At 36.7% G+C, this 23,523-nt stretch overlaps 3 protein-coding genes across 5 annotated transcripts; 2 read left to right on the top strand and 1 right to left on the bottom strand.

The window, feature by feature from the left end:
* Positions 1–7,923: 7,923 nt before the first annotated feature.
* LOC126624990 (homeobox-leucine zipper protein HDG11-like) lies at positions 7,924–11,961 on the top strand. 3 transcript variants are annotated; one of them, XM_050294058.1, is made up of 11 exons: positions 7,924–8,212; positions 8,307–8,424; positions 8,521–8,709; positions 8,835–9,305; positions 9,420–9,521; positions 9,624–9,833; positions 9,932–10,112; positions 10,215–10,483; positions 10,585–10,674; positions 10,904–11,167; positions 11,350–11,961. In XM_050294058.1, the coding sequence occupies exons 1-11, from the start codon at positions 8,088–8,090 to the stop codon at positions 11,395–11,397; spliced, it is 2,067 nt and encodes a 688-aa protein (XP_050150015.1). In that variant the 5' UTR covers positions 7,924–8,087; the 3' UTR covers positions 11,398–11,961. The 3 variants fall into 3 exon arrangements, with proteins under 3 accessions (XP_050150015.1, XP_050150014.1, XP_050150016.1); XM_050294057.1 differs by having other exon boundaries at positions 10,904–11,961; XM_050294059.1 differs by lacking the exon at positions 11,350–11,961 and having other exon boundaries at positions 10,613–10,674; positions 10,904–11,044.
* A 5,792-nt stretch (positions 11,962–17,753) lies between these two features.
* LOC126626286 (protein REVEILLE 7-like) lies at positions 17,754–20,762 on the top strand. The gene is made up of 7 exons (XM_050295554.1): positions 17,754–18,020; positions 18,225–18,294; positions 18,751–18,867; positions 18,973–19,084; positions 19,177–19,238; positions 19,406–19,822; positions 19,903–20,762. Exons 2-7 carry the CDS (start codon positions 18,283–18,285, stop codon positions 20,566–20,568), a joined length of 1,386 nt encoding a protein of 461 aa, XP_050151511.1. The 5' UTR covers positions 17,754–18,020; positions 18,225–18,282; the 3' UTR covers positions 20,569–20,762.
* Positions 20,707–23,399, bottom strand: LOC126626289 (organelle RRM domain-containing protein 6, chloroplastic). The gene is made up of 4 exons (XM_050295558.1): positions 23,072–23,399; positions 22,756–22,824; positions 22,522–22,628; positions 20,707–21,075 (listed from the first exon to the last, which is right to left on the bottom strand). Exons 1-4 carry the CDS (start codon positions 23,337–23,339, stop codon positions 20,986–20,988), a joined length of 534 nt encoding a protein of 177 aa, XP_050151515.1. The 5' UTR covers positions 23,340–23,399; the 3' UTR covers positions 20,707–20,985.
* Positions 23,400–23,523: the final 124 nt, after the last annotated feature.

The following is a 23,523-nucleotide window of genomic DNA, read 5'->3' on the forward strand; positions in this document are numbered from 1 at the left end:
TTTGACGATGGTTCTGGTGCGTTTTGCACTTCTTTTTCTCCAGTTTGTTCACATGAAGGTTCTAGTACGTTTACCACATCTTTTTCGCGGGTTTGTTCCGACGGCGGTTCTGGTACGTTTTGCACCACTTTTTCGCCGGTTTGTTTGAACTTGTTTCTACCATTGAATTTCTTTGAACTTGTTTCGGTGGCTTTATTCCGATGAATGCTTCATTTTTCAACTTTAATTTGAACTTTGATTTGGTGATTTTTGAAATTGGGGAATTCGATTGATAGGAAGACAGGGAGTTATTATGGCAGTTTTGTGCTGGTTTGAGGTTAGTGAAGAGTCGGGACAATATCGAATCATTTAGGGGTATTTACGGAAATGTAGATTTATAGTGGGTTGGGCTTGTAAGTTTGGACTGTGGATAATAGTTTTGGATGGTTTTTTATTAAATTTTGAGTCTTTTTGGTTAAATAACATTTTAGGATGGTTTTTGGTTAAATATTTGTTGGTCCAAGCTTTTTTAATTAAAGCTCCCTAAAATAAATTACAATGCCTTTATTATTTGAATTTCCAATGCCAAGAGAAGTTTTCATTTTGTTTTTTTTTTTTTAAGCCTTGGCTCCCGCGTCAGCTTGGGTTTCTCCATTTTGGGCCTTTGGCTTCTAGGTTTTCCCTAAATTTGTATACGTGGGTGTGACATGCGTATACGATACAGTGTACTTAGCTTAGGTATATATTTATGGCAAATCTAGCAAAATAAGTACGGCACGACTCGCAAATTAATTAAGAAGCCACAACCATGCATCCAATCGGATAAATACCACATTAAAAACCACACGGTCACTGCAACCTCCCTGCATGCCTTCTTCTGCCTTGATTTGCATTTTCTAGCTAACTATACTTCAACAAGTTTCAGATTTTGTAGTACTGAGTTTGAAATCTGATATCAGCTTAATTTCTCATTTCATTAGTCCTGGTTGGGAAATTTCTTTGAATATTAATTAGTTGAATTTCTTTCACTTTAATTTTGTATGCGTAATAACTTCACAAGTAAGATCAAACACCATGTAACTTACGTACTCATAAAAATTTATCTGCACATACAATCGACTTGTTGTGCATTCAGTGGCGAAGTCAGGAATTGTTGAGGGGAGGGGCGAAATATAAAAGGGTAAGAGGTGCAAAAATGTAGACAACTAAATCCCTTTGGATATATAGTAGACACTATTAATGTCGATCATAATTTATGAATACAAATAAATTACAATTGTTATTGACAACGTCTCCTGTTGTGAAAATATCGTATAATAGGCTCATTATCAATAAAAGCAAAAATATCTCTCAATGTAAACAACCATGCTATCCTTCAACCATTGATCTCCCATTTTGTTACGCAATTGTGTTTTCACAATAGTTATAGTAGAAAATACTCTTTCCACTGAAGCGGTTGCAACCGGTAATACCAAAACCAATGTAAGAAGCTTATACACTAACTTATAGCTTTCACAACTCTCGAAATTCATCAAAATTATCACTATATTTTTTTTTTGATGAAAAATTACTATGCATCTTCATAATTGCTTATGAGGTGAAATCTAGTTTCACCACATTACAAAGTCCCAAAAGATACAAGTTTAGTCAGCCACGTGGGTTTAATTTTAAACCAGAATGCTATTTAGTTCTTATTCTCATCAATCTCGACTTCTCCGGAAAGCTCAGCCTCCCTCCGTTTTCCCTATAAAAAAATCATTGAAAATTCGTAACTTTCTTTTTGCTCGTCAATTTGACAAAATGTTTTCGCCTACGGATTTAGTGAGTCGAGCCAAACAAGTTTAGGTAAAGGATTTGGACATGCAATCAGGTTTGGAATTTTTTTTTTAATTCGGGATTTTATACAAACTAGACTTTAATCTCATGTTTCAAGTGTTCTTGACTTGTGTCATTTGGAGGTTCAATCAAGATGAAGGAGCCAGCTTGGAGGAATTCAAGTAAGCTATAAGCTTATATATTGTTGTCGTCAAGTTTTGGAGAGGAATTCAGGTAAGCTATGAAAGCCTTTGAAGCTGCGCAGTGGCTTGGCTTGAAGGCTGGAACTTGGAGCGGAAGGGCTAAGGCGCGAAGGGGGAATCTGGGCAGTGGCTTGAAGGTTGGCTTGTCTTCTCGAGCTGGTTCGTGGGGGCTCCAATAAGGTTAATTTGGATGAGTGGTCCCCATATGTCAGTCTTATTTATTTACATTTTCCAATGAATACAAACGACACCGTTCTACCTAAGGGGGTTTTCTTTTTTCTACGTCCAACACGACACCGTTTGGCTTGGGGTTTTCAGAAAACTGAACTGCCGCGCGCAGTGCCTGCGCAGCAGCAGCAGAAAGCAGGGGTTCATTTCCGGCGAGATGAGGGACGGATACTCACTCCTGGGCTTCATTTCCGGCGAGGGGAGGGGCGGTCGCCCCTCCTTGTCCCTATGTAGCTTCACCACTGTATCCATTGATGCAATGGTTGTCTTTGCAAGCAAGGAAATGGGATGATTATAGGAAGCTACAGATAAACAGAGGCCGAGCCACTAAGGGACCAAAATAGTTATGGCCCCATCATGCCTTTTTTATGCTACTTTATCAGTCGAATACTAGTAAAATTCAAGTGCGTCCCTTCTCAGTCCAAACTCTCTCTTCCTTTACGCCGCCTTCTTTCGCTCCATCTCTCTTGCATCCTTTTTTTGTCATCAAATTTTCTTTGTATTTTCTTTAGTCCTTTGGTAATATTTTTTAATTTTCTTGCCATAACTCTTTACCTCACATTCAAGTGTTTGAGTTTGTACAATGTTTTTAGTTCTTTGTATTGAATTTGATAGGTATTTCGATATTTGTGCAATTTACTCCAACTTCATGTTGTGAGGCCCCCCCTCACATGAAATTCTGACTCTGCCACTGCATATAGATATAAAGAAAAGCAACCTTTTTCTAAATTAAATTAACAATATTAACCAGTGTTTAATGTTGATAACCTCCATTACACCCGAACTTTTAATCTCAATCATGCAAGTTGTGATTTTAGGTATTCTCCATTTTCATATGTTGAAGGGAGAATTGTTTGATTGTTTTTGTCACTATACATTTCAATTTTCTAGTAGAGGTATTAAATAATCTCTTTAAATGGCTCTTGAAAAAACAGATGCAGATGCAGCTGCTACCCAATATTACGTATTTTCCCTGCCACGAAACCTTCCATAATTTAATAGCAATAACTTGCTGCAACAGACTATTAAGATCCTTTAATATTACTTCTACTAATTCATATATCAATTTGATTAACTCGTTTAATTTGCTCGGTCCTCGTCATTCCAAATGGCTTCTTAAATGAACACGCGTGATATGATAATTTGAGAAATAATGAAACCATTAATTGGATATAATATAATATATATATATATATAGCTATTAGTATAATAAGGCTATGATATATAGTGCCTTGAATCAGCTGAATTCAGAAACTTAAGGATCGAGAAACTGTCCATTAATAAGGTTAATTTTGTGTCTGCACGTACGTGTGTGTCTCATATAAGCTAGGGCTTGACCGGAATTGCAATATACATACAGATCATTCGTCAATTAGAGAATGACCGTTCTTCAGATCATTAGAAAAATATATATGCATGTCTATATGGGGAGGGAACAAAGTGCATATGTGTCCATATTAAAAAATTATATATAAAAAACGAAAAATAGACGAGGAATAAACGATACGAGGAGTTTTATTGATCAAGACAAAGAATAAGCGAGGTGGACTAGAACATGCATATTTCCAATTCAGTCTTTAAATAGATAAGACATCAATAATAAATATCAGGGCACCTCAAACCAAACAAAATAACCAACACCAGACAAAGCAAACCTAACAAGTTGATGTATCATTCAGTTAGCTTCATGACGAACCATATAAGTTTATGTATGATACGAGGATGGATCGTGTATGACGACATAATTTCCTCCAGCTAGCTAGGGAGCTAGACTACTCAAGAACAATATTGGAAGTTTAGAAACTGTTTGCTCAGACTTGATGAGTAGGTACGTAGTAGTATACTACCACAACAACATCAACAGAAGCGATATATAATATATATATATATATATATATATATATATATTATGTGTACATGTGTATATATAATTGTATATATAGGGAATTGTTATTAGCATTTTAAAATTTTAATTTGGCGCTCCAAACTTTCTATAATTATAAAGAAAAATACACTTGTGAGGGGTATATAATTAGATTTTTTGAGTGCTAATAATAGTTATATATATATGAAACCCTAATTCTTAATTTATTGGATCTTGATCACATCCTCCTACTCCCTCGAGACTACGAATTTGAAAGGAGTTTGGATTGATTTTCAAATTCTTGTCTTGATCCCTAATTATTTACAATCCTCTCTCATTTAAGCCTGGTAAATTTTTTTAATTTGGAACCGCTGCACTATTACCGTTAAAAATGTAACTGCAGCAGGATTTAGGCTTGAATATTAGAGGTAATTCTGATATATCATTAACACAAATATTTACTAAATATTTTAAATTTTCAAACAAAAATATATTTTAAGCAAGTGGCATTTTACCACATTGGTAGAAAGGAGTTGCATGTTGGCGTGGGTTCGAACCCAATCGGTGATTAATCTAACAAAATCTAAATATATTTAAAATTTTATTGTAACTTGATATCCTGACAGATTCACATATGTAATTAATTCAAATATAGTATTTTACTTTCATTAATGGAATACCTAAATAATTTATTATTTATTATTTTGATCGTTGAATACCCTTGAATTACGCACCCAAAAAATTTCAATTGAATTCCATTTCTCATCTTACTCTGGGAAATCAGCTCAAAAACCACCATAAGATATTATCCGACGAAGGATAAATGCATGTATCGATCGAGCACTAATAAGGATGAAAATTATGAAAATATTCAACACCTTTTAATATGCCTTTGAGGCTTTGAGATTTGAGCTTTGATCTCTCGTGAAGACTCATTACTATTCGCGGAAAGGTTAAGACTTTCTTAGAGAAAACAGGATACAACCGACTGCAACGTCTCGTTATCCACTTCGTACATAATCTAGTGGTATCTATTTTTACTTATAAGTAAGAGGTTTTCGGTTCTATTCTTGTCAAAGTCGAATTTAAACCAGATTATTGCTAGCTTATTATGAGGCTTAACCCAACCTCCCACTCCTTAGTATAGATAATATTGTTTGTTCAAAAAAAAAATCGTAATAAATGGATTCAAGGAGATCTATTTTATCTTGTAATCATTCTTATTCCCTTGTAGCTGTTACGCAAATTCGCACAAATGAACAAACACAACCCCTACAAGATTTACGAGCACCCCTTCCTGCATATGCATACATGCATGTCTTCCCTTAATTGGACTATACAGTACTCATCAAACAATTTTCCAACTATAATTAATATTTTAGGCACAAGCTACGTACTACCAGACATATATATTCGACATATTGATATAAGTACTTAACATGCATTGTAATTTATGGATCTTTTATTTTTTATGGAACAATTAAGTTAATTAAACTCACCAACTAAATTAAATCTCCATATAAGTAATTGAACCACTAAATGAAACAAGTATAGTGCAAATTAATCTCTCTTTAATTAGTGAAACAAATTCATTGAGACCTTGTAATTAAAACAAGAAGGCATAATTGCTTTTAATATAAGTACTTAACACAAGGCTTCTAATACTTGGTACTGACTGCTTTTAAGTGAAACTACTGGTGTAGGAGTATAAGTAAAAATAAATGGAATGGTTGAAATGGAAGGTGGGTTTGACTTGTGTTGAGAGAATTGCAGTCTCAAAGTAGAAATTTTTCAGTGTGTCAGTAACATATCTCAGTACAATAAGTGTTATAATACAAATCATTATAAATAATTGTATTATTACACTTCATGTCTGATAAATTTAAAAAATCTCTCTCGCAAAGTGGAATCATGTTTAACTTTTCGACACACGTGGTAGTCAGTGTGAAAAAAACTCTTATACGTTACAAGTTACAACCATGAAGGAAGGACATGAATCATCTTCGGATCCATTGGTCCTAATCTATCAAATATCGTAATCCAAGCAATTGAAATTTGATCCAACGATTAAAATTCTTATAATTTTTAAAGTGACCTCTATTTATAGCTGTTATATCAAATTTCAAGGGTCCGGATCATGAAACTTGAAAGATTAAGACCAATGGATCCGGAAGGATCCATGTCCATGAAAGAATTTACCGGAATTAAAACGAAGGAAGGAAAGTTATAAAACAATAAAGGTCAAACGTAAAAATTGTGGTGGAAACTGGGGAAGGAGAAAAAGGGTATATTTGTCATTACAAGGGAGTGGGGAGTTGCATGAGGCAGCCGGGAAATGAAAAGTGTTGTCCACCGGTGGGTAGGACTAGCAAGTAGTAAGGTTTAGGGAGCTGGTATTAAACGCTCAACGACTGCCCACCTGGCCCTGAGAATACCCACTTCTATATTTGTGCCACCACACACAGAAAACAAACAAAAAATACTAAGTAAACCCTTTCAAAGTGTTACCCTTCATGAATTATCCGTCGCCTCATGTTTTTTACGCAATATCTTATAATGGTTGCATGATAAATGTGCCAAAAAATATGAGGTGGCGGAGAGTCTCACTTTTAAGAGCATCTCCTTAGCATTTCTCCACAGAGAAAAAAAAACCAGAAAAATATTAGGCCCTCCAAAGGGGTGTGTTGAGAGAATTTAATTGCTTTGCCCATTTGCTTCTCTCTCTCTGACCGTCAGGTGGTGTTAGTAGAAAAGCAAACGCTTTTAAAATAATCAGTTACGAAAACCACAGAAATCAGTAGAAGCGGGGATATAGTGATTTTGTTAAAACCGGGTTGTGGAGGTTTAAGGAGGAAATGCGGTGGTTCTGAAAAATATATAGGGAAAGAGCATCAGTTAAGGAAGCCAAGCACACAGCCATTAGTACACCAAATTTTTTATAAACGGCAGTCAAGAGATTACCAAAGATTTCGACTTGATTTTAGAATAGATTAAATCTTGGACCGTGATTAACTTTTACCTAACAAAACAATCACCCACAAGTAAAATTATAATCTCTTGGCAGTGATTTTGTTGGGGTAAAAGTCAATCATGGGTCAAGATTTAATCTTCCAAAATCAAGCCGATATCTTTGATAATCTCTTAGATAGCCGTGTATGAAATTTTTGGTGCATTGAAACTTTCTTAACACTATGTTTGGATGAGAAAAATAAACTTGGAATTTAGATAAAAGTCAGAATTTGTAAATTGACATACATCAATTCTCTTGTTTGGATTTATAACATAGAAATTTAGAATTTCCGTATGGAAAAAAACTTGGAATTTGGGGCCTCCAATTTCCAAGTTTAAATTTCATGTAAATGGGTATCATTTCCCAATTTCTATGATTGTGAGATTAAAATTAACAAATTCCGTTTTCAATTACATTGTTTTTTTAGGTTAACCAAACAACAAAATTCATAAATTCTAGAAAATAAAATCATGTCATTTCAATTTTTATCATTTTAAAATTCCTTAATAATCTTAAATTTTTAGAAAAACTAATGAAAATGGCTTGAAAACTTTGAGTTTTAATGATAAGGACAAAATAAAGAGTAAAGTGAATAGTACCAGGTTTGACTTTTTAGTGTAAAAATATGATTTTTCGTTAAAATGAACAATATCGTGAGCTTTTTGTTAAAACTTCCTAAATTTTTTCACTCAAACATAATGTAACTGATGCTCACATTTCCTCCTTAAACCCTCCACAACCCAGTTTTCCATATCCCATACACGTATGCGTGTGTATATATATTAATATTATACAACCCACACACAACACCACAAAGTCAAAAACCCATATAAAATATCAGTCAGTGTTGTTGTTTGCTTGCTGTCTCTCTCGTGGGACTTGGCTTCTTCTGCTGATCATTAAACCATTTAGTACTTTCTTCTATCTCCTTCCAAACACAAGGGCGAGCTATAGTGTGAGTGCGACGAATTAATCCGAGGAGTAAAAAATGGAGTACGGCAGCGGAGGCGGTGGCTCTGGTAGCGGAGACCACCACGACGAGGCCTCCGGCTCTCAGAGAAGGAAGAAGCGCTACCACCGCCACACTACTCACCAGATTCAGAGACTTGAAGGGTAAGTCTAAAGTCTACGACTTTTGCTCTGCTTTTTTATGGGTTTGTTCGGTTGGAAAAAGCGAGTAATTTGGTTGCATGTGTTTGATATGAAGAATGTATAAGGAGTGCCCTCACCCAGATGAAAAGCAGAGGATGCAGTTGAGCAGAGAGTTGGGTTTGGCTCCTCGCCAGATCAAATTTTGGTTTCAAAACCGCAGGACCCAGATGAAGGTAAATTCTCTCTCACTCGCTCGCTCTTCTGCTTGAAAGTTACTGCACTTTTGTCTTCGTTACTTTTGTGCCTCACTGCTGTACTACTAATGGCAGGCGCAAAACGAAAGAGCGGATAACTGCGCGCTTCGAGGAGAGAACGACAAGATCCGATGCGAAAACATTGCAATCAGAGAGGCCCTCAAGAATGTGATTTGCCCCTCTTGCGGTGTCCCTCCACTCAACGAAGATTCCTACTTTGACGAACATAAATTGCGAATGGAGAATGCCCAATTGAAAGAAGAGGTTTTTACTCGATTTTCCATTTCGCTTTTGTACTAGAGTTTCAAGCTTGATGCAATTTTCTCTTCAGTTACTGTGTTTATCTATTCTTTGGATATTCAAATTTTCACTCTTTCATTCATTTGCAGTTAGATAGAGTGTCTAGTATTGCTGCAAAATACATTGGGAGGCCAATTTCCCAGCTCCCACCAGTTCAGCCTATTCATATTTCGTCTTTGGACTTATCAATAGCAAGTTTTGGGGGCCATGGGATGGCCGGACCTTCGCTTGATCTTGATCTTCTACCTGGGAGTGCTGCATCTTCCATGCCCAATTTACCTTACCAGCCTAATGGGTTTTCGGACATGGATAAGTCCCTCATGACTGACATTGCTGCAAATGCCATGGAAGAGTTGCTTGGGCTTTTGCGGACCAATGAACCCTTGTGGATGAAGTCTTCTACTGATGGGAGGGATGTTCTTAATCTCGAAACCTACGAGAGGATTTTTCCGAGGGCTAATAGTCATTTGAAAACCCCCAATGTTAGAATTGAAGCATCAAGAGATTCTGGTGTGGTTATCATGAACGGTTTAGCATTAGTAGACATGTTTATGGACCCGGTAATTCTCTCCTCCTCCTGGTTCTCTCTGTATTTTCTTATAACTTGCGATTCCCAAACCTGAATTGTAGCTTAACTGTTTACATCCAAGAGTTTCACAATTTTAAGTTTGCAGAACAAATTTGGAGAGCTATTTCCAACAATTGTCTCAATGGCAAGAACAATCGAAGTAATATCATCTGGAATGTTGGGAAGTCATAGTGGCCCTTTGCAGTTGGTATGTGGCTTAAAATTTTATTGCACTTCTATTTTGCTTTGTCTAGTCTTTTGCTGGAATTATGCTTGGATAAGTTCTTATCACTTGAAGGATGTTATTTAGATGTACAACGAGTTGCAAGTGCTTTCGCCATTGGTACCAACTCGGGAGTTCTACTTCCTTCGTTATTGTCAGCAAATCGAGCAAGGCCTGTGGATAATTGTTGATGTTTCTTACGATTTTCCACAAGATAACCAGTTTACAAACCAGTGTCGATCTCGTAGGCTTCCTTCCGGGTGCTTGATTCAAGACATGCCTAATGGATATTCCAAGGTTTGTTTCACAAACAAAAAGTATTTTTTCTGTATGTAAAATCTAAAATGTAATGGTATAACTTCGCTTACTTCTTCTATCATTGTGTTAAAAAATAGGTTACGTGGGTGGAACATGTGGAAATAGAAGACAAAGTTCCAACTCATCGGATTTATAGAGATCTTATTCACAGCGGATTAGCATTTGGAGCTGAACGATGGCTTGCTGCTCTGCAGAGAATGTGTGAAAGATTTGCTTGTCTAATGGTTTCAGGAACTTCTACTAGAGATCTTGAAGGAGGTAGCTACAATTTTCAACACCAAAGTTATTCAATGATCATTTAGCATTCTCCCCTAGAAGCTTAATTTCAACATTATTTTCTTTTTGTTGTGAATCAATCAGTGATTCCATCCCCTGAAGGAAAGAGGAGCATGATGAAACTAGCTCAAAGGATGGTGAACAACTTCTGCGCAAGCATTAGCGCATCCAACGGACATAGATGGACCACCCTTTCTGGGACGAACGAGATTGGAGTGCGAGTCACTATCCATAAGATCACTGATCCTGGCCAGCCCAATGGTGTGGTTCTTAGTGCAGCTACTACTATTTGGCTCCCCTTATCACCGCAGAATGTCTTCAATTTTTTCAAGGATGAAAGAACTCGACCTCAGGTACATTTATGCTTGCTAGAAAATGTTTTTCAAATCTTGTAACTTACTAATCAGATTAAATTAGCTGCAACTTATAAATTGGTTTTGAATTTTTCCTCAAGTGGGATGTGCTTTCAAATGGCAATGCAGTGCAAGATGTTGCCCATATAGCAAATGGCTCACATCCAGGGAACTGCATATCTGTTCTTCGAGTAAGACAACTCTATATTTGCGAAACAAGTTATTCTGTTTTTCGCATTAGCACTCGAAAAAAGTCTTTATGTTCCCCTCCCCGACTTTATTTTTACGTTAGGAAGAAATGTAAAATGACCTTTTTGGAGTGCATATAGCAGCTCTCTTCGTATTTTATTGTGAAACACAAATTATTTTAAGGACTACTTAATTAATCACAGTGCAACTTATTTTCCTTGTACTGTATAGGCATTCAACACTAGCCAGAACAACATGTTGATACTCCAACAGAGCTGCATAGACTCATCAGGCTCACTTGTTGTGTACTCCCCTGTTGACCTACCATCCATAAACATCGCAATGAGCGGCGAGGATCCTTCTTACATTCCTCTGCTGCCCTCAGGGTTCTCCATTTCTCCCGACGGGCAGGCAGATCAAGGGGACTGCGCCTCATCAAGTTCTTGCAATGCAACTGGAAGCGGATCACTAATCACAGTGGCATTTCAAATTCTGGTGAGCAGCTTGCCGTCCACTAAACTGAACTTGGAGTCGGTAAATACCGTTAATACCCTAATCGGAAACACTGTGCAGCAAATTAAGACAGCCTTGAATTGCAATAGTTCCTGATGATGATCACTTTCTGCTACACAACTGTTTTTCCTTGTCTACCATTGATCTTAAATATTTCTGATCAGAAATTATCAGAGGTATTCAATGTGGGACAGATCATCTGCGTTAGTTGAAAACTTTGAATGCCCTCTCATCAAAGATCTGAAGCTGTTCATTTACTTCCACTGCTGCTGCTGATGGTTCAGAAGAGCTGTGTTTTTGCTTCCAAGGTTCATCACAATTTACACCAACTACAAATTTTTTTTTTTTTTTGGGTGGGGTAGGTTTTTGTTCTGGCCAGTGATTTTAACGCTCGTCTTTTAACCTCATGTGCTCCTTCTGTGAGTGCGTAAAAAATTTTAATGCTCGTCTTTTGACCTCATGTACTCCTTAGGTATGGGAGTGCGCGTGGTTAGAAGAGGAGTGTTAAAATCACTAGCCTTTGTTTTTGAGTTGTTTTTGTTATTTTGCAAATTTCGTTTTGGAAAAGTAGAGCATTAAAAGAGGGAGTCAAGAACGCACCATACCCGTCTTCTTTCTTGCTGAATTTCTCTCCGTCCATCTCTCTCCAGCAAGAAAAAAGGTTGTATGGTTCGGGCATTGACTTCTTGTTCAGCAACTTATGTATCTTAGTTTAAACCATATTTGAATTTCCTCTCAACTTTTCCTTCTTGACAAATCAAAAGTGCCTTGATTAATTTGTGTATATTTTTCCGTTTAGTGAGCGGAGGGAAACAAAGTTGTCTGATTAGGAAAATTTTTTAATTGTTCAAATTGAACAGACTAGTATGGGCAAAAATTAAAATACATAATTTATAATATACTTTACGAATGATGTGATCAAACATTCTTACTTAATTTTTGGTTATACGATGAGGAACGGTAAATATTAAATAGCCAAGAGTTGAGTGTAATGAAAGTAGGGCCAACACGTTGACCATTGGAGGGGATCCTTGGCTTCAATTTGTGGGGTTCCATTCCATGCTTTTCCTTGAGACTGGAAACGTGGAAATTGAGCTTAAAGATCTCAATTGTTATGCCTCGGCATTTTCCGGAGGGAAAAAGCATTTCCTTGATGAACTTTGATTGATATGACCCTGACTGACCAACTGTCCACTTATTACGTCATTTAACCAATTTCTTTGAGTTTGAGTTGGATGGTCAATTTGTTGAATAAAGGTAGATCCCCCCATAAGCTTGGGGCCATCAATCAATCTAGGACTTTTGAAACCTTTGGAACTTTCTTTGTCAAATTAAATGGCAACCAATAGGTACTACTAATTAAAACTAAGGTTTTGCCCTTCAAACTAAATATTTACATCATTTTTAGAGTCACGTTTGGAACATCAAAAAGTTTGACAATGAAGAGTGTTAAAATCACTTGTTAAACAAGGAGCGTTAAAATCGGTGTTTGCTAGAGTCACGGGAGAAGTGGAAGAAGAAGGGAATATCATCATCAACCCTAGCTTACATCTTAAGCCATGCTTTTACAGAATCAGTCAGTCATAATTCATAAATATGGGGTTCATCAAAGTTAGCAGCACACAAGATAATAAATTGGACTTGGTTTGTTATTGCCTAATGCCTATTGATCAGCACAAAGCACAACTTTATATTAGTTTGATGTTTGTGAGGAAACTGAGCAAGTGAGAACCAAAGGTGCTGCAACAAAACCAGTATAGTATAGTCAGCCATAAAGACAGGGTCTTAAAACACCATCAATGCATCATGTAACTCTATCTCTACAGCTAGCTATGAGCTTCCCACTTCCCACACCCTCCATCCATCATCATTCACCATGCAACCCTAGCTTTCCACCACTCTACTCGGTAAACCTATTAAGTACAGTACCTACCTTTGCTTTGTTACCTCTTCGGGTTGAACTGCCGGTTATGTTTCTTTGACATGATCATAACCCCCCTCCCCCAATAAAAATTATTAGGTGTGGATGATCACATTGCGTGTTTGTTTAATTGCAGATAGAAAACATCTATCTTACACGCTACTTGTTTTTAGCCATTATTATCTCATCTCCTTATGTTTGGTGCATGTACACGGGCCGTCTGGATTAAAGAATTTCTCTCAAATCACAAAAGACAAAAGTATTTTATTAATTAAATCCATCTAATTTGATTTGTATTATATGATATACTATACAACCTACCATATGGTTGTCTGCACAGGTTTACTTCATTAGTACTATGTAGGGTTTTATTAAAAGAAAAACTAATGAAAATGACTTGAAAACTTTGAGTTTTAATGATAAGGACAAAATAAAGAGTAAAGTGAATAGTACCAAGTTTGACTTTTTAGTGTAAAAATGTGGTTTTTCGTTAAAGTGAACTGTACCGTGAGCTTTCCGTTAAAACTCCCTTTATTAAATGATCTTGATGGTAGGGTTCCGATCAGAAAAGAGGAAATTATGAAGGCAGACATTGACATTTCTCCAATTACAATAACCCAACTAGCCTAGACTCTAGACCTTATTTTTCAAATTTCAATTAATAAAGCTATCAATTTTAAGCATGTCGTCGATTTATGGTCGTTGTATCATTGTTATTTAATTGTAATATAATTAATATTTACTTTTAATCAATTAAATCATTGAGATTTAACATATGAGCATTTTAGGCCAATTTTATATATATACACATACATATATATATATATATATATATATATATATATATAACAAGAGGGATCTCTATTTTTCAAAAAAAAATGGGGACACCCTCTTGACCGTTGGATTGACTTTAATGAAATTGTGTGGTTGAGATTATATCACATGTCACACAATCACAACCATACAATTTCATTAAAGCCAAATCTAACGGTCAAGAGGGTGTTCCCATTTTTTTTTTTTAAATGAAGATCCCTCTTGTTAAGGGATTCCTATATGTATATACACACACACACGCACACGCACACACGCATACATTGCTTAATGTTTGGTTTAGAAGATTGGTCTGAGTCTCATAAGAGAGTTGGCAAACTGGCAAGCCTATGTTTTATGGGCTTCTCACCAACACCACTCAGCCCATTATGAACATATAACAATGCCCAAACTCCTAAAGCTGAAGTGGGCTTTTAACATGAATTTTCGGAAGCGTGGAAACAACATGAATCTCTGATTCTCTTGGGAGAAGGCCATTTTGGGAATCATACATAATACCACTAATGCCTCTCCCTTCTACAACTTATAAAAATTACAATTTATTAAATAAGGGCAAATTAAGTTTAAAAAACCCACTTATGGTGAGTTACAAACCTTTTATTTAATTATTTAAAACCATAAACTGTAAATTAAATGTTTTTTTTTCTAAATAAAATTAAAATATCTAGATTAAACTAAAAGTTAAAATACAAAAAAATTAAAGTAAACTTTAACGAAAATTTTCCGGTACTGTTCATCTTAACGAAAAACCACATTTTTATACTAAAAAATCGATTCTGGTACTATTCACTTTACCCTTTATTTCATCTTTATCTTTAAAACTCAAAGTTTTCAAATGCTTTTCATTAGTTTTCTCAAAATTAAATAGAGAGAGTGAAGAGAAAGCAAGGAAATGGAAAAGGACATTTTGAAAAACAAAGATCTAGCTATGGATTGGGTAATGGTTATTTGTCTTTATAAAATGTGAATGGGTTTGCAGGGCACGTGTCAATTGTCTGTTGGAGCCCAAACTTGATCCCCAACTAACCAAGAAAATATAAAGTAAAGAGTAGGAAATCTTGCCCAACTATCCTCCATTACAGCACATACTTGAAACCTACAAACTTGTGGTTGCAAAATTTCCATTTCTTTATTTACTTATGTTTTTGGCCTAAATTCTATTAGGTGGGTTCCATTAGTCTACTTCGCCTGGAGAATAGCCTAAATTCTAATCAGTATAACGTCATATTTTGTCACTTTTAAAGTAGAGGTTTATGTTTAATTTTGGCAAAAAATGAATTTGAACTAGACCATTCTAACTAGTTCATCGTTAAATTTAATCAAATCCCACTATATAATGTAGATAATATCGAATGTATTAAAAATTCCATAACTGCTGGTATGTTGCTGTCTATGGAGAGATGAACATGAATAGGGTGAGGAAAAGTAAGAGAGATAGGTGGCGGGGTTCAAGATTGTATTGATTTTTCGTTTCTTATGTGTAGGGTTGTAATTAAGGGTATGTGTGAAAAAAAAAAATTGTGTTTTAACGAAATAATTTCTTTAATTTTGATATATAAATGGAGTCCACACAGCAAGAGTTGAGTTAAAAAGAAAAAAGACGAAAAACAAATAAAAAAGATAGCTAGCATTTCTCTAGATTGAAACTTATTAAGGGTTTGTTTGGTACTGATGTGCTTTTATAAAAAATGGATATAAAAAAAAAGTTGAGTTCAAAAAGATGTTTGGTAAACACTTAAAAACAACTTATTTTCACAGTTTTGGGTAAAAAAAAGCTGAAAACGTGAAGTACCAAAAATAAGCTTATTCTCACAACACAGCAAAAACAGTTTTTTTTTAAAACACAACAATACTAAACCAGCCCTAAAGTGTATCTTAGCCCTGGTTTGGTACTAAGGTGTTTTTGAAAAAAATGGGTATAAAAAAAAAGCTGAGAGCTTTGTTATGTTTAGTAAACATTCAATTTCAGTTTTTTTTCACAATTTTGAGTGAAAAACAAAAATAAAAAACATAAAGCTGAAAAACCCAACTCAAACGGTGTACATTTATTCGGATGATATCAGTCAAAAACGGGAACCAAATTATTAAGATAAATTGTTCGGATAATAACCTCTTGGCCCAATATATATAGATATTCAAAGAATAGAAATCATTGGTTTTTTGTGGTCAATATATGAATATAGTTGTTTTGGTTGGACGAATGGAAAGAGAGTGACGGTCACAATGGTGGGGCCAGCGGGGCCTGCGACAGTGGCGTTTAAATAAGGAAGACACGAAATAAAGGTCAGCTGATGTGTCAAAAAGCGCAGATAATGGTTCTCAAAAAAAAAAGCGCAGATAATGGTGGGGTGGGGACCACCTCAGTTCGTCTCTCTCCCACATCCCCCACATTTTCTCTCTATTTTTCAGTAGACTTACCCAAAAAATCACATTCACATGATATTTAGATATATGTTTGATATATATTAATTGGGAAACATCGGTGACATTATATATATATATATATATATATATATATTTTTTTTTTTTTGATACACGGTTTTTTTGATAATTTGAACTATTTATCTTTAAAAAAAATCATTTATAGATTATTCTTGTAAAAATTAGACAAATTCAAAATTACTAAGACATTTATTTGTAGAAAAAAATGGACAAATACAATTCTATAAATAAATTCTAGACTCTTAATTCAACAATCAATTTTAGTAATTTTGGGTTGATATGATTTTTGAGAAAAAAAACATAGAAAAATAGACGGATTGTTTATATACATTACAAAATAAATTCTATTGTCAAAAAATTAGATAAAAAAATATATGGCAGGGATCTGCCATATATATTATGTGTCGAATCTTTATTATATGATCAAGATTGATGGTTGAAGGGACACCACTTGCACTTTGCACTGAGAAGTGAAAGGGACTTGGCTTTTGTCTCTCCTTGTTTCTTGTGGCTTAGATATTTTCTTCATTTTATTATTCAATTATCACCCTTTCTATTTAACTCTTGTTCTTTTTTTCTCAAATTATTTGGGATGATATTATTTTGTTCCACCTATTATAACAGATTTGGATCATCTTCTGAGCCTAAGGAAATGATCTTATTGATTATTGATTAAGAAGTGTGGGTCGTTGAATTTTCATCTAACAGTTATAATTATTATAACTTTAAAAGGACCTCATGTTTATAGTCGTTAAATGAAAATCCAACGGTCCACACTTTTTGGTCAAGAGGATCCTCTTCTTGGGCTCAGGAGAGGATCCAAATCCTATTATAACTAGTTAGTTCTAAATTTTTATATTTTAATATAACTATATCGTTGTATAATTTTATTTTAATATTACACAAATATAATAAATTGTCTTTTAAATAAATATGCAAATATTAATTTAAAATGTCAATAATAGCTCGCAAAAAGTAATAAAAAACATGAGATTTGAAGGAGTCTAATTTTGGAAATAAATGAAAATATCTAATTGGTGATAAAAGACTGGGTCTTGCAGTAATTATCCAAATCTCGGTTGGAGTATTGGGAAGATTAAATATCTTCCACAAAAATATCAAGAAAATAAAAAAAATGGGGATTTTTGGAGTTTTCTTAACATGGGAGAAAAGCCGAAAAGGTGGGAGACAGGTTACAACTCACCAGAAAGTGCCGGGTGTCTGAGGGTCCCCTGCGTCCTCAGCCACAAGATTTGTCCATCGCCCAAACTCCCTTCCAGAATTTTCCCACTCGACCTTTTTTATTTTCTCAAAAAATAAATTAAAATTAAAACTCTCCAGTCCGACTCTGACGTGGCCGATCCTGCTTTTATTTTGTTCCTCCTCCATATAACTCTCAATTTCCTTGTGCGCTTCTTCTCTACTCTCACATTTCTTCTCTCTTTACATCCTCCTTCCTCTTCTTCTCTGGATTTGGATTTGGATTTCTGTATTCTTTTTGCTTTTTCCGGGAATCCGACGCCGGAATCTGTTTGTTTGTTTCTCGGGAAAGTCCGAGGGGAGTTTATTTTCCCTTCTTCTCTCCCAGTTACAAAACTGTCGAGAAAAAGTTTGTTTTCAATATTTCAAAGACCATTTGAGGTAAGCTTCTGATTGATCTGCTTTATTTTCCCATAAAAATATTTTCTTTTCTTTTTTTGAAAAAAAAAATTGATAAAGTTTGATTTTTGTTCTTATTTGACCTTTTTTGTTCATAAATAAAGTATTTCTTTATTATTTAGATTCAGCGGAATATCCAATCGATGAAATTCTGTGTTTTTGATTTGTTGTGAATCAATTTTGCAGATTTAAGGTTTACTTTGGAGTAAACGTGTCGGACTTGTTCTGTTTGATTTGAGCAGCAATGGCAGTTGAGGTATGCAAAAGCAATTTGTCTTACTATGTTTCAATTTTCTGTCTTTTTAATCCATTGTTTTGGCCGGATCTGATGATGGCATGTCAGTGAATACTTTCTTGGTACAATTTGTTCCAAAAGTCGAGGAATTTGAGTGTCGATTCGATGCATACTTAGATAGATGTCTCAGATCAAGATGGGGTTTTGAGGCAGTGGTTAAATTAAGTTTATGATTAATTGATGAAATATTTCGTCGTCTGTTTCTGTGGATTGGTTGTGTTTCTGTTAACTATTTCAAGCAATTTACCTGATTACTTACTCTGTAGTGGATTAGTATTGCGATGCTTTCAAGCTCGTGCAGAGTTATTTTGTTGTGTGTTTTCGAACCGAGTTGTGTACTAATGAAGAACGCTTTTTCGCTTGTTTTTTACTATGTTGGAATCAAAAGTATCAACTCGACTTTGTGTTTGGACATAGGATAAGATTGAAGCCACAGGGTCCAACGCCTCTGTTGCGGTTGGAAATTGCAGTTCAAATGGTGATGCGCAATCTAATGCGGAGATTTGTTCATTTGGCAGTGACCATGCACCCAAGGTCACCTTCTTTTCATTGCCCTCGTCACGGAGGGGTCTCCTTTTGCCTAAAATTTATGTACCTGCTTAAATTTTCGCTCAACGGTTCTTTGTTTTCTTTCTTCAGGTTAGGAAACCGTATACGATTACAAAACAAAGAGCAAAATGGACAGAGGAGGAGCATCAGAAGTTCCTGGAAGCCTTGAAATTGTACGGCCGAGGTTGGCGTCAAATAGAAGGTATAAGCTCAGTGCCTCGTAACTTTGTCTAGATTCTAGAGTAACTTCCTTACACACCATCTGACGATGAAGTAAAACTCATCTTTATGCAGAACATGTAGGCACCAAAACTGCAGTTCAAATTCGAAGTCATGCTCAAAAGTTCTTCTCTAAGGTTTAATGCCTATTCGACTTTAGTACCTATTTCCTTTTGTAGTATGTACAGGATGCTAAAGTTTCTTGAGTTAGATATTCAAGACCCCCATTAAATCGTCCTTTGGCCGTATTTTTTATTAGCATGTATCCTTCACTGTATTGATATGTGGTTTTTCTTGCTTCCAGGTATCTAAGGAGTCATGTGGACCTAGCGAAGGCTCCATCAGGCCTATTGAGATTCCTCCTCCGAGGCCTAAGCGGAAGCCTGTTCATCCTTATCCACGAAAATCAGTGGATTGTCTCAATGGAACACCAGAAAGGTCACCGTCCCCACAATTTTCGGCTCAAGGGAAAGATCAACAATCTCCTCCTTCAGTATTATCTGCACAGGGTTCAGATTTACTGGGGTCTGCAGCTTTGGACCAGCATAACAGATCTTCAACCCCGACTTCATGTACCACTGACATGCACTCAACGGGCCCATCCCATTTTGAAAAGGAGAATGATTCTATGACGTTCAGCTCATCTGCTGAAGAAGTGCAAGGGTCCTCGCCATCAGTCCAGTTATCTGCTGACTCAGTCTTGGAAAAATTTCCGTCCGTGGTATGGTGAACTCTTTTTTTATTTCGATTAGATTCCTGTACTCTGTTTTGGTTGGCTTCTGACATGATCTGGATTTCCAGAATTACAGATCAGGTTCCAAGCACACTGTGAGTACTGAAGAAGATGCTGGCAATTCAGGAGCTTCTACGAGCATTAAGCTCTTTGGAAGGACAGTTTCGGTACTAGACTCGGAGAAACAATCTCCAACTGGTGCCAAGGATTCTAAGACGCCGACATCAAAGGTGGAACAAGACAATTGTGAGAGGGAGAATGATGAGCTTGTTCAAACACCAAGATCAGATCTGTTAGATACGAGTTTGACACTTGGTGGGATTGTTGGTAATTTGTATCCATCGGCATGTGGTGGTACAACTACTTGGGAACACCAAAAACATAGCCCTAATCCTGAAGCTCCTCTGCCATGGTGGGATATGTATCATGGTCTACCGTGCTTCCACATCAGATCGTGTAACCAAAACTCAGCTCAAATACAAATACGTGTAGATTCTTGTGCGGACGAAACAATTAAACAGACGGAAAGATCATTTGGTGGTGCAGTGGAAAGTTTAGGAGAGAAGCACGTAGAGTCTGTCAGTTCGTTACGCGAAGAAACTCGTTCGGCTCCCTGCAGTTCACGGAAGGGGTTTGTGCCGTACAAAAGATGTTTAGCAGATGTAAATAAGAACTCATCTGCCATAGTTTCTGAAAACATGAGGGACAGGCGACGGGCTCGCGTCTGCTCATAGTTTTGCATTCTAGACGTTCTGTTTTCAAGTATTTAGCAATACCCGCTTTGGTTGGAAGTTTACAATTCGATACGGTCCAGTCCGATGATGCTGCATTTATGCAACAAGCAATAATAGTAAACTTCCTTTCTGGATGTATTCTTTAAACGAAATTATTAGGCTTCAATTGCATACGCATTCGTTTCATTTGACAATTTTCTTGGTCGCGTCGCCAGTACGTAATCATTTCAATTCTTTCTTGCCTTGACAAAAAGGGGACTGAAAATCGCTACCCTTTAACGCATCGTCACAATTGCAGACAGAGAGAAACAGAGCACACAAAAATGAGAATTCTAATTAAGTGGATACTAGACAGTCTCCGAGTGAACGCATGGATGACTTTTGTGTAAACAACAATCAATGGCTACGGCCGACATTTCAATACCGTCTTGGGTTTTGTTTGGGGCCTTGACGAAGCTCTGATCTCGGCTTTGCAACTTCAACAAATATCACCCTCCCATCCAAAAACTGAAAAACAAAACAAGAAGCAAAGAAAAACTCAGTATCTGTTACGTCATTGTGGACGAGCCAATATAAGCAAAAGCTACCGAAGACATTGGAAACGAGTGCTGGTGTGCGCAGCCATCATTAGAAACGAGAAAAAAATTCAAGGTTCAAAAGGCCATCAGTTCATTATGTATATCTTCTCAAGTCACATAGGACACAAACTCCATCAAACAACTAACTCAATGTTTCATCAAGCTCAAAAACAATTGACTGTCTAGACTCTAGAACAGGTATAAAAGACTATAGTCATTGACCTACACGTCAATAAGTGAAGATTTCCAATTGAAAGCATGTACAACTTTTAAGACAAGATGTCACATCCCGGCCCGGAGTCCACCACGTCCCGGGCTCGCTCCACCACCTTAGCACGATATTGTCCGCTTTAGGCCCCAACCACGCCCTCACGGTTTTGTTTCTGGGAACTCACACGAGAACTTCCCAGTAGGTCACCCATCATGGAAGTGCTTTCGCGCGCTACTCGCTTAACTTCGGAGTTCCGATGGAACCCGAAGCCAGTGAGCTCCCAAAAGGCCTCGTGCTAGGTAGGGATGAAAATATACAATTAAGAATCACTCCCCTGGGCGATGTGGGATGTTACACAAGATTACACCTAGTTGTGGTTTCCCTTCTAACGGCAACACATCTGAGAGCAGTCATGGACTACGAAACTATGTACTACTTCACTAAACCAACATACTTTAAGGCCCTAGCATGCAAATCCTTGAGGGGATTTGATTTATGAGGTTAATGCATGTTTCTGAAAATAATGAGTCACAATCGGGGCAGCACAGCTGAAAATGATGGCATAACGTTAGAGCAGAGCATGACTATGCCTACACTTCTCGTGATATCATATGTTTCACGTTTATGCTAAGTTTACGCACCACCATTGGTTTAGATGATCATTACAAGGTGTAGAAACCTTTTCACACTGCCATCAAGGTACCCGTAAAACATAGGGGTCCCTGATAGAAGCAAGCCAAAATCCAAGTCTCCAAGATCTCTCTTGTGCAATAAGATTATATCAAATTACTACGAAACTCTATTCTCCTATGACACTCTCCTTGATATATTGTTGCTTCACTTGATGGCGAATGTTATCTTATAATAGTAAAGCCCGAAAGTCTGAGAGAGTATCTCAGCTTTGAAAACAGTTCAAATGCTCTTGAACTGCTGCTTTGGTGCATGTTTTGTACAAGTAGACATTTGATGAACAAATAGGCCAACTAATTGAATATGGATAATAACAAAGTAGGAAGCATTGCTAGGACAAATTTGGGGCATCTAGAATACTCACGAACACAAACATAAAGCAGTAGTATGAGACTCTCAAGCAGTGTAATTTCTTTCATAATTATTTATCTTCTTTTCGAAAAGGAAAAATGGAGCCTCCTGGGCAGCACGTACCTTTCCGTGCATTCCCTCGATAGCCTTTTGAGATTGCTCTTCAGTTTCATAGCGGAGAAAAGCAAAGCCTCTTGGCCTATTTGCAATTCTATCCATCACCAAATTGACTACAAATTGAAATGGAATTAATTTCGAAACCCAAAACAAAGTTAAAATCGACAGAAAAACAGCTGACAGAGGCTAATCGCAGCTCAACTAAGAAAAGAAACATGCCAAAATCTTTGATGCTCTCACCTTCTACAAGTTGTCCAAAATTTTGGAAAGCATTTCGTAAGCTCTCTTCAGTGGTACGAAACGAAAGCCCTGCATGACAATTGACAATTGACAAAGCATCCTTAATTTGGAGGACCCAAATGCATAAATTGTCCATCATTCAAGCCTCCAACAGAGACCCCATCAAGTTTGGTGCTTTACAAATGCAAATTGAAAAAGTTTTCACCTTTCAATCATACAATTGCAATTCCATGTTAAAGTAAAACCAAATGAATTTATCAATCAATATAAATATATATATATATGAAGGGAAATTGGGAAAGAGAGAAAAGCTAACCGCTGACGTAGAGCTTGGTGGAGGTGGAGGGAGAAGAAGAAGAAGGAGAAAGAGACGCTGATGGCGAGAAGGTGCGGTTTTTGTGTGTGGGAGAGGAGGAAAGGGACTGCTTATTCCGCCAAGCACGGCAGGCAATTGAGGAGGTGAAAGTGAGGGTGCAGCAGCCGCCGACCACCTGAGAAGATGTTTTCTGTTGTTTGAGTCTGTTGCTCGAACTGGAAGGCCATGGATTTGCAGGGCTCCTCAGGATAACAAAGGCCGTTGCCATTTGCCGTCAGTCAGTCTACACTCTGCTTCCACGAGTCTATAAAGTTGTGGGGAGAGCGTTTTAGGTACGTCTGCCCTATGGGGCGTGGTGAGTGCCAGTGGGGCCAAACTTGATGATTTAGGGACCAAACTTTAATAAACTTTTTCTTTTAAAACCCGAAGTGAAATAATCACAAAACTCAGGG

This window comes from Malus sylvestris, chromosome 6, assembly GCF_916048215.2.
Source record: "Malus sylvestris chromosome 6, drMalSylv7.2, whole genome shotgun sequence".
Lineage (NCBI taxonomy): Eukaryota > Viridiplantae > Streptophyta > Magnoliopsida > Rosales > Rosaceae > Malus > Malus sylvestris.

Excerpts from the sequence above, each read along its gene's own strand:
- LOC126626289 (XM_050295558.1), bottom strand. The coding sequence starts at position 23,339 with ATGGCAACGGCCTTTGTTATCCTGAGGAGCCCTGCAAATCCATGGCCT. Across the intron at positions 22,825-23,071 it reads CACCAAGCTCTACGTCAGCG|GGCTTTCGTTTCGTACCACT; the intron begins GTTAGCTTTTCT and ends ATTGTCATGCAG. Across the intron at positions 22,629-22,755 it reads TTTTGGACAACTTGTAGAAG|TCAATTTGGTGATGGATAGA; the intron begins GTGAGAGCATCA and ends TTCAATTTGTAG.
- LOC126626286 (XM_050295554.1), top strand. Across the intron at positions 18,868-18,972 it reads GCAGTGACCATGCACCCAAG|GTTAGGAAACCGTATACGAT; the intron begins GTCACCTTCTTT and ends TTCTTTCTTCAG. Across the intron at positions 19,823-19,902 it reads TGGAAAAATTTCCGTCCGTG|AATTACAGATCAGGTTCCAA; the intron begins GTATGGTGAACT and ends CTGGATTTCCAG.
- LOC126624990 (XM_050294057.1), top strand. The coding sequence starts at position 8,088 with ATGGAGTACGGCAGCGGAGGCGGTGGCTCTGGTAGCGGAGACCACCAC. Across the intron at positions 9,834-9,931 it reads TGCCTAATGGATATTCCAAG|GTTACGTGGGTGGAACATGT; the intron begins GTTTGTTTCACA and ends GTTAAAAAATAG. Across the intron at positions 10,484-10,584 it reads ATGAAAGAACTCGACCTCAG|TGGGATGTGCTTTCAAATGG; the intron begins GTACATTTATGC and ends TTTTTCCTCAAG.